At 40.3% G+C, this 20840-nt stretch overlaps 1 protein-coding gene across 3 annotated transcripts in view; it reads left to right on the top strand.

Annotated features, from left to right (window-relative positions):
• Positions 1-20840, top strand: part of PDGFD (platelet derived growth factor D) — a 206531-nt gene that overhangs the window by 157132 nt on the left and 28559 nt on the right. For all 3 annotated transcript variants that reach the window (XM_087894634.1, XM_087894633.1, XM_034409244.3), the window contains 2 exons: positions 3928-4126; positions 18170-18381. In XM_087894634.1, coding sequence (XP_087750760.1) covers positions 3928-4126; positions 18170-18381 — 411 coding nt within the window. The remainder of the gene's footprint in view (positions 1-3927; positions 4127-18169; positions 18382-20840) is intronic.

Below are 20840 nucleotides of genomic sequence, written 5' to 3'. Positions count from 1 at the left end.
CGCTTTTTGGAAGGCCAATAGGGTGGGGATGGTCCGGACCTTAGGAGGTAACTGGTTCCAGAGAGCTGGGGCAGCCACAGAGAAGGCCCTCCCCTGCGGGCCCACCAGCCGGCATTGTTTCACTGACGGGACCCGGAGGAGACCAACTCTGTGGGATCTTACCAGTTGCTGGGAGCTATGCGGTAGAATAACTTCATCTTCAGATAATATCTTCAGAACTGTAGTTCCCCAAATTCTGACACACCATGGAAACCATCTTGAGACTAGGGAAAGCTACAAAAGTTTAAGTCTGGGTAGATGGATAAATAGACTAATCTGGATAAACTCCTGTGTATTTGCTGTGGGTGCTCAAATGAATCTTCTTACTTACCTCTAAGACACAAGGAAAATATAGTTTCATGTCCAAATTTTCATTATTAAGGATGCTCAGGAAATCATTTGTTACTGGCATGGATGTTATTACAGAACAATAGTGGGCATCAATAATCTGTGCAAGAATTAAAGCTTGCCATGATTCAAAAATGATTCAGAAGAACATAGAAAGCCTGCAATGCAGCAGAATGCAATGCGTTCCTCAGAGTTCAGCCTGAAAACAAACACCATTGATTTAAGGAGTCAACTCTTTAAATCAGCCATATTGAAAACGTCTGGGGGGGAAAAAAGACACAGTGAGTTTAAAGAGATGCTGCAATTTGTTCTCCTCTGCCGTTTGAAACACTCTTTCTGAATCATTTCCAAAAGCATGAACATCCCTGCAAGCTATCTTCAGGAATGTACACTTAATCTGTTCATTTATTGAGCAAACTGCAGTGGTTTCTTTTAAAATTACTTTCTAATGCCAACATTAGAGTTCATTTATACACTGGGTAACTAACAAAACATCATTTTCTTTTGACATTTGTTTAAAATGAGCCACTAGTATTTCTTCCCAAGCAACAATCAGTTGTTGAATGGAAAGAATGAGATTTATAAGATTAAGCAAGTCTTAATCTTGGTCTGTTAAATAATAATTCTTTGTTTTATCCTTGAGATGCAGTGTTTAAGTCATAGGGCACCTTTAAATATTTTCCCCTTAAAACTGTTCATACTCTCAACAAAAAAAAATAAAAAATAAAATAAAAAAGTCAAACTTGTTTAGTTTATCCTTAGCAATTAGATTTTCTTGAGAATCTGCTATCTAATTGTTTTAGAGTATGAGATTATTCTCTTGACTTGTCCCCACCTCACTCCTCTATCCAGAAAATAAAGCTTCTTTTTTCTGTATGGACATTGTGTTTTGAAAATCTATTTTTTACAAATGTCAGGATTTTGTTCCAAAGGAAAGTAATCCTAGTGATACTGTTCTTTGCTCACCTTGATGTCTTCAAATTTCTCTCTGGTCCATTATCTCAACTCATCTCACCTCTCTCTAGATTGCAGCAATAAAAATCAGGCACGTTGTGCCTCATGAACATAAAACTTGCCTCTTTACAATTCCAATTCCAACAGTCTATTTCACATCTAACTTAACTTTTCCTTAAAATTCCTCTTGGCTTGTTCTTATTTTTTTTTTAATCCTTGCAAAACATGTGTCTTGGACATTCACTCCATTTGATGCACCTATGTTAGATTCTTCTTGACCTTCTGACAATTGTATCCTTTTTCCTTACTGATTCTTATGCTTAGAATTATTCTTGAGAATGTTTCCAGAAGACCGTTTCTCCTATAAGTTCTTCAAAGCCCACCTTTCGGTAAAGTTCGAGTGATCTCCCATTTCCTACAGGTCATGTCTAGTAACATGTCTAGTAACTAAATACTAGAGAGTGGTGTGGTGGTTTAGAGGTGGTGTCCTCGCCTCACAATCAAGAGGCTGTGAGTTCCATCCTAGGTAGAGGCAGATATTTCTCTCTCTGGGCATGATGAGAATATATCTGCTGAATATAACTCCGCATTGGCAACAGGAAGGGCATCCGGCCAGTAAACACTCAGCTCCATTCAGTTGCCCAGACTCCATCCTGCAAGGGATTATGGGGTCATTAAAAGAAGATGATGATTGTAACTAAATTGTAATAGAATTGAAAAGCTCCTTTTTTTTCATTCCTCCTCTTCTTCATTATTTTTCCTCTTTTTTATAGAGGTGCTATTCTGATTTTATTTTCTTCATTACCAAGACCTAAGCAAAACCCAATAAACAAAAAACAGTTGCAATAACTATGAAAAGTGTATTTAGATATTAGGACCTGCCTCTTACTTCACTGATGGACAATGTTTGGGGTCTAACCTCCCCACTTTTTAGTGAGTCATAGGAAGCTATCTGGTAACATGCTGTCGGAACAGGGTGGAACAGAACATTTTAAACTTCTTTTAGGGCTGGGAGTGTGAAGAATAGCAAGAGACTACTGGGAGGCAAATTGCTCAAACATGACAAACTCTAAAATTGTTTTGTGGTCGGAATCAGTTCCTTCGAGAGATTAAGCATGTGGGTGTAGCAGTTGCCATTAAGAGGCCTCATGCTTCCCTGTCACTTAACTTTTCAATAAAAAATAAACCCCAAAAAAACCCTGGCTAGATTAGGTCCCTTTTATGAGCTGTGGTGGCACAGTGGTTAGAGTGCAGTACTGCAGGCTATTTTTGCTGACTGCCGGCTGCCTGCAATTTGGCAGTTCAAATCTCACCAGGCTCAAGGTTGACTCAGCCCTCCATCCTCCTGAGGTGGATAAAATGAGGACCCAAATTGTTAGGGGCAGTAGGCTGACTCTGTAAACCGCTTAAAGAGGGCTGTAAAAGCACTGTAAAGCAGTTATATAAGTCTAAGTGTTATTACTATTGCTTTTATCACAAGATTCTATAAACATAATCTTGGGATGCTGAGACTTTTATGCAGATCACAGGTTGGTCATCCTTATTGTTTACCTTCATGAATCACTGCCCTGCCCCTTGATCTTCCCAGCCTCTGTGCATTCAGCTGAGAGATTTAGACTTCCTCTGCACAGACGGAGGAGAAGCTAGACTGGCGTTTACTGTATTTCAAGCAAAGTATATATCTTAACAAGAATGTGCTTTATTTAAGAACCGTGATTTGCTTCAAGAAAATGTAAGTCAAATTTCATCTCATAGCTTCTCACTAAAATTGAAAAGAACAAGAACCATTCTCTGTACACTTTAAAAGGTAAAGGTTTCCCTTTTCCAGTTGAGTCCAATTCTGGGGGCCAGCGTTCATCTCCATTTCTTAGCTGAGGGAGTCAACCTTGTCCAAAGACCCTTTCTGTGGTCATGTGGCCAGTATGTCTATACATCAAACTGCACAGAACACTATTACACTTCCACCGAAGTGGTACCTATTTATCTACTCGCATTTTCATGCTTACGAGCTGCTAAATGGGCAGGAGCAGGGGCAAGTAATGGAAGCTCACACCATCATTTGATGCCGGGCTGCCAACTTTCCAGCTGACAAGAACAACATTCTTTAACCACTGAGCCATCGTGCCTCCTTTGAACACTTCAGTCCCATACAATTATGTGTACATTATTATGTATACGTTTTTGCTTACGAAGACATATACCTACCCTGTTTCCCCGAAAATAAGACCCAACTGGAAAATAAGCCCTAGCATGATTTTTCAGGATGCTCGTAATATAAGCCCTACCCCAAAAATAAGCCCCAGTTAAGATCGTCAGCAGATGGAGGCATTTAGTACTGTATTTTTCCCAAAATAAGACCTAACCCAAAAATAAGCCATAATGCGTCTTTTGGAGCAAAAATTAATATAAGAACCGGTCTTATTTTGGGGAAAACATGGTAGGGAACACAAAGGTTACTTTCAGTAATGTTTAGTTCCAGCCTTGTAATAATTCATTGCTGTTATTAAATCTGGAAAGACTTGTTTTGATCTCTTTGTTCTTTTCTACATAATGCTCAAAACACGCTGCCCTATATGTCATTCTTAGGGCATTTCCTACCGCTCTCCATCAGTGACTGACCCCACTCTTACTGTGGAAGCCCTAGATGAAACGGTTGCTGGGTTCGATACTGTGGAGGAATTGCTCAAGCACTTTAATCCAGATACGTGGCAAGAAGATCTGGATCACCTGTACACAGAGAGCGCCCCCCCTCGAGGCAGAAGTTTCTATGAGAGGAAGTCGAAAGGTAAGAAGCAAATAATGATGATGATGATGATGATGATGATGATGATGATGATGATGATGATAATAGATACCTGGTGATGCACGGATTGAAGATAAGCAGCAAGAAAAAATCACAAAGTACCGGGACTTGCATATTGAAGTTGAGCGACTGTGGAAAAAGAAATCATGTGTTGTCCCAATTGTAATTGGAGCCCTTGGAGCAATACCCAAAGGGCTACCCCGCTATTTAGAAATTCTAAATTTGCCGGACTTGAATATTTTGACTCTACAAAAAACCACCTTACTCGGAACAGCTTACATCCTCTGACGATACCTTAACAGTTCCTACGTCCTTGGTTAGGACTCGAGCTGCTGAGCTATTAACCAGCCTCAAAGGCTGTGAATCTCACTAAAGATTAACCAATAATAATAGCCTTTATTGTCATTGAACATCATGTAAACAATGAAATTGGTTTAGCCCAGAGGTGGGTTTCAGCAGGTTCTGATCAGTTCTGGAGAACCAATAGCGGAAATTTTGAGTAGTTTGGAGAACCGGTAGTAAAAATTCTGACTGGCCCCGCCCCCCATCTATTCTCTGCCTCCCAAGTCCAGCTGATCGGGAGAAAATGGGGATTTTGCAGTATCCTTCCCCTGGAGTGGGGAGGGAATGGAGGTTTTACAGTATCCTTCCCCTGGAGTGGGATGGGAATGGAGATTTTACAATATCCTTCCCCTTCCATGCCCAAGCCACGCCCACCAAGGCATGCCACGCCCACAGAACCAGTAGTAAAAAAATTTGAAACCCACCACTGGTTTAGCCTCTACTTGTGCAATCCATAACAAAAATACAAGACAACATGAATAGTATAGAGAATAATCCTTATACAAGTAATTGGGGGAAAAACTAGTCATACATTTCCATATGTACATGGAGTGATTGTGATTGTGTTTAGGAATCTGACAGCCAGTGGGTAGGAGCTGTTTTTAAACCTATTTGTCTGACTGGCTATACTTCAGGGTCTTCTGCCTGATGGTAAAAGTGAAAAGAGACACTGGCCAGGGTGTGAATCATCCCCAAGTATCTTCCTTACTCTGCTGAAATAGCGAGACCTGGCGATGTCATCCAGTGGTGTTTGAGGGCAGCCAATGGTTTCTTGTGCCGAATTAATCACACTCTGTAGTGCCTTCCTGTCCGCAGCTGTTAAACCAGCATATCGTATTGTTATGCAGTAGGTAAGGACACTTTCTATCATGGACCGATAGAAAGAAGTCATCAGCCGTTGTTCCACCTGATTTTTCCTCAGAACTCTAAGGAAATGAAGTCTCTGATGAGCCTTACTAACCACCAGGGACGTGTTGTTTTTCCAGGTGAGGTCTTGACTAATGAGCACTCCCAAGAATTTAAAAGAGGAAACGCTCGCCAGACGGCCCACCTCAATATACAGTGGGGCAGGTTTCTCTCTGTGCTTCCGGAAATCCAGCACTATCTCCTTTATCTTGCTAGAGTTTAGATGTAGGTTCAAAACCATTCAAAAATGGTTGGATGGATGCAAGGCAAGAGTAATCTGTTCGATACAATATTGATTTTGTGACTGACATGGTTAAAATCCTTGGAGGAACGTTGTAAAATTTTAGCGACTGTGCATAATAAGTCCATACTTCATTCGGTGAGAATTAAAATTCTTAACAACCAGTGTACAATAATGAACATAGGAGAGATGTTTGCAGCCTATAAAAGCCACCTGCTCTTACAGGTGCTGGTGCCAGCTGTTCTTCTAAGCATAGTGTGATTTTTTATTTTTGAAAAAAGTGATTATCTCCCTCTTATACCGCAGCGAGATAATTAAGATGGTTCCAGAGGACAAGAGTAGGTAGATATACTGCTGGTAATTAGGGCATCCATGTCTTATACACAGCAACTGGCTTTAACATAAAACCTTAAAGCATTTGTTCTCTGGGAAAATGGTTAGCGATGTCCAGATTTTATTAAAGGAGCCCAAGGCAGCTGGATACCTCAGAGGACATTTTAGTCAGTTGAGCAAACTTTAAAAAAAAATATTCTGCCGGGAGCAAATAGAATAGAATAGAATAGAATAGAATAGAATAGAATAGAATAGAATAGAATAGAATAGAATAGAATAGAATAGAATAGAATAACAGAGTTGGAAGGGACCTTGGAGGTCTTCTAGTCCAACCCCCTGCTCAGGCAGGAAACCCTACATCACTTCAGACAAATGGTTATCCAGTCTCTTCTTAAAATCTTTCAGTGTTGGAGCATTCACAACTTCTGGAGGCAAGTCATTCCACTGATTAATTGTTCTAACTGTCAGGAAATTTCTCCTTAGTTCTAAGTTGCTCCTGTCTTTGATTAATTTCCACCCATTGCTTCTTGTCCTACCCTCAGGTGCTTTGGAGAATAGTTAGTTTTCCTCGTCTTTGTGGTGGCCCCTGAGATATTGGAACACTGCTATCATGTCTCCCCTAGTCCTTCTTTTCATTAAACTAGACATACCCAGTTCCTGCAACCGTTCTTCATATGTTTTAGCCTCCAGTCCCCTAATCATCTTTGTTGCTCTTCTCTGCACTCTTTCTAGAGTCTCCACATTTTTTTTTACATCGTGGCAACCAAAACTGAATGCAGTATTCCAAGAAGACCCTATACCTGCCCAGTCTCTTCTTAAAAGCCTCCAGTGATGGACCACCCACAACTTCTAAAGACAAGCTGTTCAACTGGTTAATTCTTCTTACTGTTAGGATATTTCTCCTTAATTCCAGATTGCTTCTCTCCTTGATTAGTTTCCATCCATTGCTTCTTGTCTTGCCTTCCAGGTGCTTTGGAAAATAGGTTGACCCCCTCTTCTTAGAGAACAAATAATAACGTTCTTTATTATTTAATAATATTGAACAAATAAGAACAAATGTAAGAACAAATGCTTACAAGTCTGTCTCTTTATACAATGCTTGAGAATTTTCAGACCAACATGGTCTGCAGTTCCCTAGACACTTATTTTCTCCTTTAAAAAAAAAAGATAGCAACAATATTAGCTCTCCTTCAGTCATCTGGCACTTTCCCAGTTCTCTCAGATTTCCCCAAAGATAATATATAAGGGTTTAGCGTGACCATCAACTAGCTCCTTTCCTACCTTACAGTGCATTTCATTTGGCCCTGGAGATTTAAGGTCATTCCGAGTAAATAGGTCTCTCCTCGTGTTTCTATCAAACTGAAGCTTATTCATGCATTCAGTATGATAAGTAGTTGCCTCTGAGGGATTTTTGAGACATATGTAAGTCACACAGTGTGGCAGTCTGACTTTTCCAGGCTAGAAAAATATCACCAGCTATACAACATGTTCCTGGATTGAGAAAGGGGATGAACAATGTTGACATAGTAGTCAAAACAAATCTGTTGTATTGGTTGTTTTTCATATCACCACAAAGAACCAACAGGGAGACATAAGCAAAGGAAAGTAGGGATTGTGAACCTTTGATGAGATTTTTTTTTAAAAAAATCAAGATTTAAAAATCAAATCAAAAGATGTACAAAGGGTTCGGATGAAGGCATCAGAAAACAGTATGATCATCTCATATAACACATGTATGAAAATGAATCATTATAGGTCAAACATCAGAAGAATAATATTCAGATTGTCTTAAATCAGGGGTGTCAAACTGGCGGCCCGTGGGCTGGATGCATCACGAGCAGGCCACGCCCACCCGTTCCACAAATGGGAAAAACGTCATGAAACATCACGTGACGTCAACGTGACGCCACAGGTTTGATATCTGTATCTTAAGCGAAGTGCTGTCAACAGAAGCAGTTTATCCTTTCAGATACCAATTAGAATGCATTGGAGAACTGAGGTGAAATGAAATGAAATGGTACCAGAGGTAACAACCGGTTCGCCCCAGCACCGAAAATGTGAGCTTGCGTGGGGGCACGCTCGCTTTGCTCATGTGCATGGTCTTCTGTGTATGCGATTTGCTTGCGTGCATGCTTGCACGCATGCACGCAACTTAAAAACACAGCTAAATAGTATGGCATAGCTCTGGGGGGGGCACCCACAGGTCACAACTACTGGTTTGCTCAAACTGTTACGAACCGGCTGAATCCCACCCCTGAATGGTACCTATGATTGTACCATTGTACACCTGACAGTGAGAACAATTAACCAATGGAACAGGTTGCCTCCATAAGTTGTGGGTGCTCCATTACTGGAGATTTTTAAGAAGAGATTGGACAGACATTTGTCCAGAGCCTCCTGCTTGTGCAGGGGGTTGGACTGGAAGCAGTGGTGGGTTGCCCCTGGTTCGCACCGGTTCTATAGAACCCATAGTAAAACCGGCGGGAGGCTCCGCCCACTGACCCTGACATCATCAAAATGACGTCTGCGCATGCGCGCGGCCCCCTTACAAACCAGTAGTAAAGGTAAGTAGAACCCACCCCTGACTGGAAGACCTCTAAGTTTTCTTCCAACTTCTGATTGTAAGAACAAGCCTACTTATAAGGAAAGGATGCTTTCAGAAAGGGAAAGTGTACATGTGATTAAATGTACACTCAAATCAGTAGGATTTGAATGCATCAACTTTTAATTTTCACTCGTAAAGATTTGTGCATCCTTCGAGAAACACACTTTCCTTCTGTAGATTATATTATGCCACAGCACACAGAATGCTATTCAAGGAATAATGGAGCCAGTTGGGGCACTCTTGATATAAGTTTGGCACACTATGAGAGATTTACAGGTTAAACAAATTTGCTGCCACCACTGGGTTATGCTTTTAAAAACAAGGGTTAGAAAAATAAAGGAATATCACAGTGTAGTATTTTTCCAACACACGCTGTGACAATAGAACAAGTTACACGCTGAAATATTAAGCCTTCCTGTGAATTCCCAGTGTTCTGAACCATCTCATCTATTTGTCATTAATATATTTTCCTCAGTTCAAACCAAAATCAGACAAAGGAATTTGATGTCTTCCAGATTGACAAGGCAGTGTCAGCAAGTAACTAGAATCCTCCGTGTATTTATCTTTGAAGGGTTCTGGGCCATCTGCCAATAAGCCGAAGCATTTTGAATGCGGAATGCAAAATACATTTCTGCTGTTTGCTTGCAGCAAATGCTTATCCTTTCTTATGTGTAGTTAGTAATCCTCACTCCAAGGCAGCTGTTTTAAAATGATTTATATATGCATTTGCCTAGATTTCAAGAATGCCAGATTCCAAATGAATGCATAATTTAAAAAAAAAAAGGTAGAACAATTAAAAGAAACAGAATATATGCCTCCAGAAAGACCATACCAGAAAAATCTTCACCCATTATCCATCCCTAGGTGGATGAATAGATACGTTTTCAGTGCCTTCCTGGCAGAGGAGGGATTCACATACTGTGGCAACCGGTTCTCCCAGCACCGGAAATGAGCACATGTGGCATCACAAAACAGAGCAATTTGTTCACCCGCGCCGTCCACTCATGTGTACGTCATCAAAAACACAGTGATATAGGATGGGATTGCATGCGGGCGGGGCGGGTTGCTATTGCTATTGCTATGAGATAGGGCTTATTCACCATGTCAGATTTTCCCCCATCTTGTCTATGAAATATAGTTTGTCAGTCTTATAAGACTTTCCAAACGTTCTTTCCCATTCTCATTTTGGTGAAAATAGCAATAGTACTTAGTCTTATATACCGCTTTATATTGCTTGTGCAGAGATGATAGCAATAGCACTTAGACTTATATACTGCTTCACAGTGCTTTACAGCCCTCTTTAAGCGGTTTACAGAGTCAGCACATTTCCCCCAACAATTTGGGTCCTCATGTTACCTACCTCAGAAGGATGGAAGACTGAGTCAACCTTGAGCGTGGTGAGGTTTGAACTGCCAAATTGCAGGCAGCCGGCAGTCAGCAGAAGTAGCCTGCAGTACCGCATTCTAACCACTGTGCCACTGAGGCTCACCAAAAACCATCCCCAAATCTAGCAAGGAGCTCAGAGGTTCAGCAATTGGCACACTAAACTAATTCTACATCACAGTATCCACTTATGTTTCATGGAAACATTTCTCCAGCCTTAAAGTTCCACCTTCAACAAGTTCTCATGCTAACTAAATTACAACTCATGATGAAAAATATGAGAACCTCTTATGTGTAGCTGTGGTTAAAATAATAAAAAAAAGAATTTAATTTAGGCCTGCTGATAGTGATAGCCTGGTATTAAGTAATTGTAGAACAGCTCCTTCTGAGATCTGCCACATTCTTCAAATGCAGGTGACGTTTTTAATCAGGCACATTACCTAACTACTTCCATATATTTTATTTGTAGCTGTAGAGATGGACTATAATGGTCTACAGCATAATAATAAATAAAGAAGAGAAGCACCAAATGATTCTCTGGAAACCGTAGGTTACCACTATAGAAATTCTACTCATCTCACACCTGTGAACTCTCTATTTACAAATTACTTCTGTGTGAATGTATGCCTACAGAAAGGTGAAATTGCTTATGTAGGCTTGCAGGGTGCAATCCAGCAAATATGAGAAACTGGGAGAGAAAGAGAGAGAATTTCCCATCACTACAAATTAAGAGAAAATGTGATGCTTGGTATCACCAATTTATCTCCAAGACATAAACCCTTTCTTTAAAAATAAAAACAACAACAGATAGGTGTTCTGTAAAGCCAGATTCATTCTTGGCTTAAATCCATGGATATCACACAAACGGACCCTTTGTGACAACAGTAATTTCATTCTGCTGAGGCGACTTGACCTTCTTCCTTTGAGGTAATTGACATGCCAAGTTATATGAGCCATAGAATTCATTTCTTGTAAATGGTTGACATTCCATTCAAAAGCCCCAGCCTGCTGAATGGGTCTCTTTAAGACTCAACCTTTTGGTCAGAGAAGTTTCATCTTGGATGGCAGTCTAGTTGAAGGGTCGTATAAACACTCCTACCTACAGATAGCTTACGTTTTGCAACTGACACTATATAAACAAAAATGAGTACATGCTAAAAGAAAAAAACAATATGATTTCATTCATGTACTTTTAATATCGTCATTTAAAATGTCTTGTTTTCAATTGCTAGGCAGTTACCACTATGATGGTTTTTTTCAACTGGTTAATGAAATTAAACATAATAGGCTTTAGCATTTTTGTCCTTCCAAAGCTTTGAAGAATTTACAAGAACATTCAGTTTCATTCTAAGCCTTCAATAATAATAATAACTTTATTGTCATTGTACGTGTATACACAGTATACCCATACAACGAAATTCACTTAACACCCAAAGACCAGGTCCAACACACATAACAATCCCCAAACACACTCCCACCACCACTATTCCCCACCCCTAAACCACACAAACATCTACACAACAGACCAAGTAATACTGTTACTGATGGTGGCCCTTTAGTTCATTGTTGAGTGCAATTATAACTCTGGGATAAAAACTATTCAGAAAATCTGTGGTCCGACTTTTAATTGTTCTGTATCTTCTGCCGGAAGGCAACAGTCGAAAAAGATTGTAAGCAGGATGGGAAGAGTCTCTGAGAATGTTGTGCAACTTCCTCATTCAGTGAGATTCGAAGATGTCGTCCAGGGCTAGTAGCTGGAGCCCGATAATATTCTGGGCAGTTTTAATGATTCTCTGTAGAGCTATTTTGTCTGCTACAGAGCTGCTACCATACCATGCAAGAATGCCGTATGTCAGGACACTCTCAATGGTGCTGCGATAGTAGGACAGAAGTAGATGCTGAGATAGATTTATCTTCCTGAGCATTCTCAGGAAGTACAGCCTCTTCTGTGTCTTCTTCACAAGCATGTTAGCATTCATAGTCCATGAGAGGTCCTCCAAGATATAAATGCCCAGAAATTTAAAACTACCAACCCTCTCTACCTCCTCACCATTTATGTACAATGGTCAATGTACATCTCTCTTCCTCCTGAAGTCAATTATAAATTCTTTAGTTTTTTTGGTGTTAAGTGTAAGATTATTTTTTGTACAACACAATGTCAGCCCTTGTACTTCCTTTCTGTAAGTAGACTCATTGTTCTTATTAATGAGCCCCATCACTGAATGAAGAACTATATTCCCTTTATCCCTTCCCCTTCTTAAACTTTAAAAAAAATGTGAAGAAATGAATTTAACAGCTAGGAAGATTAGCTTTAAGACAAGCTTGCCCAGCAATTTGGTCCTGTCTGTCCAGTGTAGGCTGGAAAATCAGAATTTAGTTTGGCTCAGGTCACAAAATTTTGGATGGGGGATTGAATTTCAGGAATTTGGATTTCATCCCTCAACCCTACTCTTGTCCTCAAATTCACTGATACCATAACTTCATTTTTCAAATAGAATATGTGGTGATTCTGTCTGGATCTGAATCTTTTCTTCCCTATAGACACCATTGTACATGTTCATGTGATGGTCCATTCATGGTTTTTTTTAAAAAAAACAAACAAACTCTTGCAAGATTCCAAAATCTCATAGGAATAATAGACATCTTCTTGCAAGGTCATAAGGCTTTGGGCAGTGGTGGGATGCTGCCGGTTTAACAGCCGGTTCGGTGATCACGTGCTTTGTGTGCACACACGTGCTTTGCGTGCGTGCTCAGTTTTACAAATGCTAACCTTCCATGTTACCACTTGGGAGTAACACAGCTGAGGCATGGCAATCCGCTCTGCCGCACCAACCAGCTGAAAAGATTAAGATAAGCAAAGTGCAGGGACAGGCGGGTGGGCCGACCTGATCATCGGAGCAAACCGGTTCGCTCCCAGCTGATCATCAGAGCTACCGATTTGCCCGAACCGGTCCAAACCAGTAGAATCCCACTCCTGGTTCTGAGTGTCTGGGTGTGACTGTGTGTTAACATCCATGTATCTTCCATAAGATATTTCCTGAGGCTGGTCCCTTCTAGTCTTTTAGGATTTTACTTCCATAATTCCTATCCAGCATTTTGAGGTAGAATCTATGGGACTTGTAATCTAACAATTCCCTGTCTGAGGAACTACCAACAAGAGATAAAAATCTCTCTTGGTGGGGTTGATGTTTATCCAATAACTTATTGACCCAATATTTACATTTGTTTTCAGTGACTCCTGTAGCTTTTCAACATACTTAAAGAGACTTATTTTAAATATTTGTTTTGAAAACAGATTTCATTGATTTGCCTCTAAATTTTTTAAGGAGATAATCCCCTCTCTCTTTCTCATTGATATCATTTTAGAGCAGTAGTTCTTATGCATTGCTTTGCAACTTATGCGTTACCAGCACCCATAAAACTGAGTTGGTGTTAGATATGCCCACAATTAGTGACAATGAAACATTAATCTTTCATTGAAAAGCTTTTCTTCCTCATAAGTAGAATTAGCCAGAATGGCCAGACATGAAAGGCAGAAGATTTAAAGAATGACAGAGCATCAAATTTCACCCATTAAGAGGAATAATCAATAGTTTTCTATTCTCTTTTCTCTTTGCTATACACACCAGACCTTCCTTTCAGTGCTTGAGTGCACTGGTAGCTCCCATTGATTTTATGCTTAAATCTCAAAGAATAGATACATCTTTGTAGAGATAATGGCACTCTTGGGAAAATAGCAAACGGGACATATAAATTATTAAACATTCATATATTTGATATCAGGATTTAATTATTCTTATAGCTTGGGCATCCATTCCTACATATATAAAAAAAGTATCATTTGAGATCCTGCATCAGATCACTGGTCTGGTCAGTGCATTCTCTTTCAAGATTTCATGCAGAATCTTGTTTGTAATCTCAGAAGTATTATCCACTAAAAAAACAACCCACAACAAATGACTGGATGCTATTGACAACTGCTGTTTTAGTACGTAAATTGTAATTTCATCTTTGGATCATTGAAAGTCCTTCTTAGCTATCACCATCATTTCTACCAGAAGTTTCCTGTATGACATGAATAGAGTATTTGAAAACAGAAGTCTAGAATCATTCCTATAAAGTAAAAGCAATGTTGATTAAGTTCCATACCAAACATACCAAACTGTGAAACTTACCCCCTCTTTATTTTCCTTTAATATGCTTTAAAAAGGATTTTGAAAGTACACACACATATCAAAATGAAACAGGAAAGAAATGAAGGAAGAAAAGAACAAAGTTATCAGTCTTTCTGTTACATAGAATAGAAAAATAAATCTTAAACCTATGTTATAAGTCCCAAGTTGTAAGTATAAGGCAGTGGTAGGATTCAAAATTTTTTACTACCAGTTCTGTGAACGTGGCTTGGTGGACGTGGCATAGCTTAGTGGGCGTGGCAGGGAAAGGATACTGTAAAATCTCCATTCCCTCCCCACTCCAGAGGAAGGATACTGCAGGATACTCTGAAGGGCTCGGGACAGGGGTTGCTCCTCTGTCCTGATCCTATTAGACCTCTCAGCGGCTTTTGATACCATCGATCATGATATCATGCTGCACTGGTTGGAAGGGTTGGGGATGGAGGGCACTGTTTTACAGTGGTTCTCCTCCTTTCTCTCTGACCGGTCGCAGTCTGTGTTGACAGGGGGGCAGAGGTCGACCCCGAGGCCCCTTATATGTGGGGTGCCGCAAGGATCGGTCCTCTCGCCCCTTCTATTCAACATTTATGTGAAGCCGCTGGGTGAGATCATCCGTGGTTTTGGGGTGAAGTACCATCAGTACGCTGATGACACCCAGCTGTACATCTCCACCCCAGACCACCCCAATGATGCCCTCGAGGTGATGTCCCGATGCCTGGAGGCCGTACGGATCTGGATGGGGAGGAACAAACTCAGACTCAACCCATCCAAGACCGAGTGGCTGTGGTTTCCGTCGTCCCGATATAGTCAGTTGGCGCCATCTCTGACTATTGGGGGCGAGCCGTTGGCCCCCACAGATGGGGTTCGCAACTTGGGCGTCTTCCTGGACTCACGGCTGTCTTTAGAAGAGCATATGACGGCCGTGGCCAGGAGGACATTTTATCAGGTTCGCCTGATTCGCCAATTGCGTCCCTTTCTGGATCGGGACTCATTACGCACGGTCACTCATGCCCTTGTCACCTCACGCCTGGATTATTGTAATGCTCTCTACATGGGGCTCCCCTTGAGAAGCACCCGGAGGCTCCAACTGGTCCAGAATGCGGCCGCGCGGGTGGTGACGGGAGCAATGTGGCGCTCTCATGTGACCCCCCTCCTGCGCGAGCTACACTGGCTCCCGGTGGTCTTCCGGGTGCACTTCAAGGTTTTGGTTACTATCTTTAGAGCGCTCCATGGCTCAGGACCAGGGTACTTACGAGACCGCCTCCTGCCACCAATAGCCTCTCACTGACCAGTTCGCTCACACAGAGAGGGGCTCCTCGGGGTGCCGTCGGCCAAACAATGTTGACTGGCGGCCCCCAGGGGGAGAGCCTTCTCTGTGGGGGCACCTGCCATCTGGAACGGGCTCCCCCCGGAGTTACGAAGGATCCAAGACTTACGCATCTTCCGCCGTGCCCTGAAAATGTTTCTATTCCAACAAGCTGGTCTGGCCTAACTCTCCCTTTTAAATTGGCTTTTAATTGGCTTTTAAATCGGGTTTTAGATCTCTTTTAGATAAATTTGGATGTTTTGGTTTTAATTTTTTGAGCCTAAATTATTTAATCTGTTTTTTTTAATAGTTTTTAACTTTTATATGTCTTTGTATTTATTTATGACTGTTCACCGCCCTGAGTCCTTCGGGAGTAGGGCGGTATACAAATATGAAAAATAAATAAATAAATATAAATAAATAAAATCCCCACTTCCTCCCAATCAACTGGGACTCGGGAGGCAGAGAATAGATGGGGGTGGGGCCAGTCAGAGATGGTATTTACCAATTCTCCAAACTACTCAAAATTTCTGCTACCAGTTCTCCAGAACTGGTCAGAACCTGCTGAATACCACCTCTGGTATAAGGTATTGTTTTTTATGTCTAAGAATCTTTTTCCTACATCCATCCTTAGTAAATCCATGGTTCTTCATCTAATGATAAATTCCAAATTTTGAATATGTAATTCAGAATCACTTTTACATTTTTACCACACATTACTCTTTTATAAACCATATTAACAAAAGGATAAAGTCTGGACTTATCTCCTCTGGCTTCAGTATTATATATATATTACATGAATATGGTAAAGAATTTGACAAAACCATTATAATTTGCAAGATTCACTTATTTAGAAAGCAAAAATGAAGTCATTCAAGATACTCTCTTTAGAATGATCAAAAGCAATTTTGTGGCTTCATTATCAACAAATGAGAGGTATAGTTGAGACAGAATTAAAAAAACAAGGTTGTAAGCTCAGATACTTGGTTAAATTTGAAATATTTGTAACACAAAATGCAGAACATTTCATATACAGTATAAGTTACTATTGAAATATGATTTGGAGTCTGACCAGGTTAAAGTCTGCATGATCAAATGAATGCAGAATTCAAACAAAACAATTGTTCTCACAATCTAAGTATCAATAGAAAGCAAGATTAATTTAACTGCAAATAATACATTAAGAGATCATTGACAGAAGATGTTTTTCCTCTGATATGTTACCCAGTGATGATTACTAAACAAGACATGTATTCGGGAGATTGTTAAAAATGTAAAAATCAAGTTGGACTGTTTTATTCTAATTGATAACAAAGTAATAAAGTGCAACTATTCTGGAAGATGATAGGATGAAACAAATTGTAAATATTGACTTCCCTTTTTATCTGTTTATTATTAAAGCTTATATACTTATAACATACATAGTGTATATAAAGGATAACTTTTAACTATGTCATCAAGATATTTTAGGCTTTTCAGTGGAAATCACATTTAACTTCTTTGTTAAATGCATGGCAGCTTAAACTATGGAAGCATGAAAGTATGTCTAAAATTATATGAAAACGAAGTTTGATGTTAGCGTCAACTTCAGCTAAAAGTCACTTATATAAAGTATAATTCTATGCATGGTACAAGAAGAAGAAAACATATGTAGCACTTATGGAGTCTTAAGTGTTCTCTGAGCTTGATTGTCGGACTCCACAATTCTATATATGGGTTAGTGCCATAACTGAGATTTGGGTTTTCTTAAAATAAAGGTTCTAAATGCTTTGATTATGGTTGCTTGTTTTTTTTAATTGGATACCCCTCTCGGGTATTTTACAATTTTATATTAATAATAGTGAAACAAAGCAGTTTTCAAAATGTTAAAAACATTAAATTGCTGTCAACACACCTTTTTATTATTTTAATCCAAGCTGATATATAAGGACACTATAAAGTGAGATGTTTCTTCCAATGCAGTAGTTTCTATTTCCTTTTAATCTTTTATTAAAGATTAATAAAGATCTTTTAATCTTTATTATTCTGCAAACCTTCCCATGCAAATTTTTGTATTTTTGGTGGCACAGTGGTTATAGTGCAGTATTTCAGGCAAATTATTTAGTGGTGCGGTGGCCTAGAGGCGGAGCTCTCGCCTCACAATCAGGAGGTCAGTGAGTTCGATCCTAGGTAGAGGCAGATATTTCTCTCTCTGGGCATGATGAGAATTTATCTGCTGAACAAAACTCCGCATTGGTGACAGGAAGGGCATCCTGCCAGTAAATACTCAGCTCCATTCAGTTGTCCAGACTCCACCCAGCAAAGGATTATGGAGTCGTTAAAAGAAGATGATTTCAGGCAAATTCTTCCCACAGCCTGGAATTCGATCCTGATGCAGCTCAGGGTTGACTCCATCCTTCTGAAGTCGATAAAATGCAAGCCGACATTGTTGGAGGCAATATACAAATAATGTTTACCATCCAGAGATTTCTGTAAAGTGGTATGGGGTGGTATATAACCATAAATGCTATTGCTAATGTTATTGCTATTTCTGTAATTTCTATGTATTTTTCTTTGCTTTTAAATATATATATTTTTCCTTATACTTTCATCAGACAAAGCCCCCATTCCTGAATTGTAATAAAGATTAATTTAGGGCAGAGATGAATGGGTTCATTGACTTCTATGGGGAACAGGCATTTTATTCACAAGTCTGTTCTCTTTTTTTCCCCTCCTCATTCCCTTTTGCCTGTTTCAGTTGATTTAGACAGGCTGAACGATGAGGCAAAGCGTTACAGCTGCACTCCGAGGAATTACTCTGTCAACGTTAGGGAGGAGCTGAAGCAAAGCAATGCCGTCTTTTTCCCTCGCTGCCTCCTTGTCCAGCGCTGTGGAGGAAACTGTGGTTGTGGAACAACAAACGGGAAATGCGCTTGTACGGCAGGAAAACTGGTGAAGAAGTATCACGAGGTATCTTGTTTTTTATGTCATTTGTTTTTTAAAAAAGTGTATGTACCTCAACTGCCACTGTCGTCTTCTTCTTCTTTTTTCTTTTTTTTGAGCTGAAGATAAGTCCTTGACTTACGACCACAATTGAGCCCCAAATTTATGTTGCTAAGCGAGATGGTTGTTAAGTGAGTTTTGCCCCATTTTACGACCTGTTGACAAACAGTCGTTAAGTGAATCATTGCAATTGTTAAGCAAGTAACAGGGTAGGTAACAGAGGTGGTATTCAGCTAATTCGGACCAGTTCAGGCAAACCGGTAGCGGAAATTTTAATTAGTTCGGAAGTGACTCCGCCTTCCCCGTCGACTTCGCTAGTCAGTGGGTTGAAAAATGTGATCATGTGACCTTGTGACATTGCAACCATCATAAATATGAACCATTTGTCAAGCATGCGGATTTTGATCATGGGACCACGGGCATGCTGCAACAGTCGTAAGTATGAAAACAGTCCTAAGTTACTTTAGATAAATGCACATTTGGATGGTTCTGATTGGCATATTTTCTTCCTTCCTAGAATACCGGCACCTCTCCCAAATCATTAACTGCACTAAAATTTACTAATGACAGTCAAGCTGGACATGTCCCATAAATATATCTCTTCTATAAAGACAAAACCACTATGATTTTTTATGCCAAAGCACCGTGACAGCTGATTCAGTATTTTCTTTTTTAAAAAAAAAATTCTGAGGGATGCAACCATTTAAATAATGAAGTGAGGGCAAGATAGGGTCTTATGTCAGGGAAAGGTATAATTGGGGTTAGCAGGTCATTCTGGCACTGTTGTAAATTGCAGGCCAAGAGTGGCTATTTGTCCTCCTCGTAAGATAAAGCAGTGAGAAAAAGTCTCTTTTGTTCTATATATTCATTGGAGTAATAGTGTGAGGGAAGAATGTATTGTATCAGTTGTCTCCTAGTCTTGCTTCTGGGTCTTTATAGACAAGTAGGTAGGAACAAAAAGCATGAAGATGGTGATTAAAATGAACAAATACCATTTAAAATAAACTTTAGCAAAGCAAAGACTGTTTCCCTGCTTCAATACTCCTCTTTCAAGGGATGTGAGTGCTGAATTGACTTTAGGAGCAGGATATGTTCAGGCCAATGGCAATAGAATAGAATAGAATAGAATAGAATAGAATAGAATAGAATAGAATAGAATAGAATAGAATAGAATAGAACAGATATTTTTATTGGCCAAGTGTGATTGGACACACAAGGAATTTGTCTTGGTGCATACGCTCTCAGTGTACATAAAAGAAAAGATACGTTCATCAAGAATCATAAGGTACAACACTTAATGATAGTCATAGGGTACAAATAAGCAATCAGGAAACAATATCAATATAATATATGGCTGTGGCCAGGGGGGCTTTTTATCAGGTTCGCCTGATCCACCAGTTGCATCCCTTTCTGGATCGGGATGCCTTACACACGATCACTCATGCCCTCATCATGTCCCGCTTGGACTACTGTAATGCTCCCTACATGGGGCTCCCCTTGAGGAGCACCCGGAGGCTCCAACTGGTCCAGAATGCGGCCGCGTGGGTGGTGATGGGGGCGACTTGGCGCTCCCATGTAACACCTCTCCTGGGCGAGCTGCACTGGCTCCCAGTGGTCTTCCGGGTGCGCTTCAAGGTATTGGTTACCACCTTTAGAGTGCTCCATGGCTTAGGACCCGGGTATTTACGAGACCGCCTTCTGCTGCCAGTAGCCTCCCACCGACTAGGAGCCCACAGAGAGGGGCTCCTCAGGGTGCCGTCGGCCAAACAATGTCGGCTGGTGGCCCCCAGGGGGAGAGCCTTCTCTGTGGGGGCACCTACCTGCTGGAACGAGTTGCCCCCGGAGATACGGCAGATTCCAGATCTGCGCACTTTCCGCCGTGCCTTAAAGACATTTTTGTTTCATCAAGCCGGGCTGACCTGACCTAACTTTTTAAATTGTTTTAATTTTAAATTGTTAAATTATGGGTTTTAATATAGGGGTGTTTTAACCGTGGGCCAAATTAATTTAATCGGATTTTAATATTGTTTTAATTTTTGTATATTCTGTATTTTATCTGCTGGCTATTCACCGCCCCGAGTCCTTTGGGAGAAGGGCGGTATATAAATATAATAAACATAACATAACAAACATAATAATAAACATAAATCGTAAGGATACAAGCAACAAACTTACAGTCATACAGTCATAAGTGGAAGGAGATGGGTGATAGGAACAATGAGAAGATTAATAGCAGTGCAGGCTTAGTGAATAGTTTGACAGTATTGAGGGAATTATTTGTTTAGCAGAGCGTTCGGGAAAAAAACTGTTCTTGTGTCTAGTTGTTCTGGTGTGCAGTGCTCTGTAGTGTCGTTTTGAGGGTAGGAGTTGAAACAGTTGATGTCCAGGATGCAAGGGGTCTGTAGATATTTTCACAGCCCTCTTTT

Source organism: Pantherophis guttatus, chromosome 5 (assembly GCF_059756535.1).
Source record: "Pantherophis guttatus breed Tessera chromosome 5, ASM5975653v1, whole genome shotgun sequence".
In the NCBI taxonomy this organism is placed as follows: domain Eukaryota; kingdom Metazoa; phylum Chordata; class Lepidosauria; order Squamata; family Colubridae; genus Pantherophis; species Pantherophis guttatus.
Note: the sequence above shows the minus strand (reverse complement) of the source record. Positions and strands in the feature narration are given on the sequence as shown.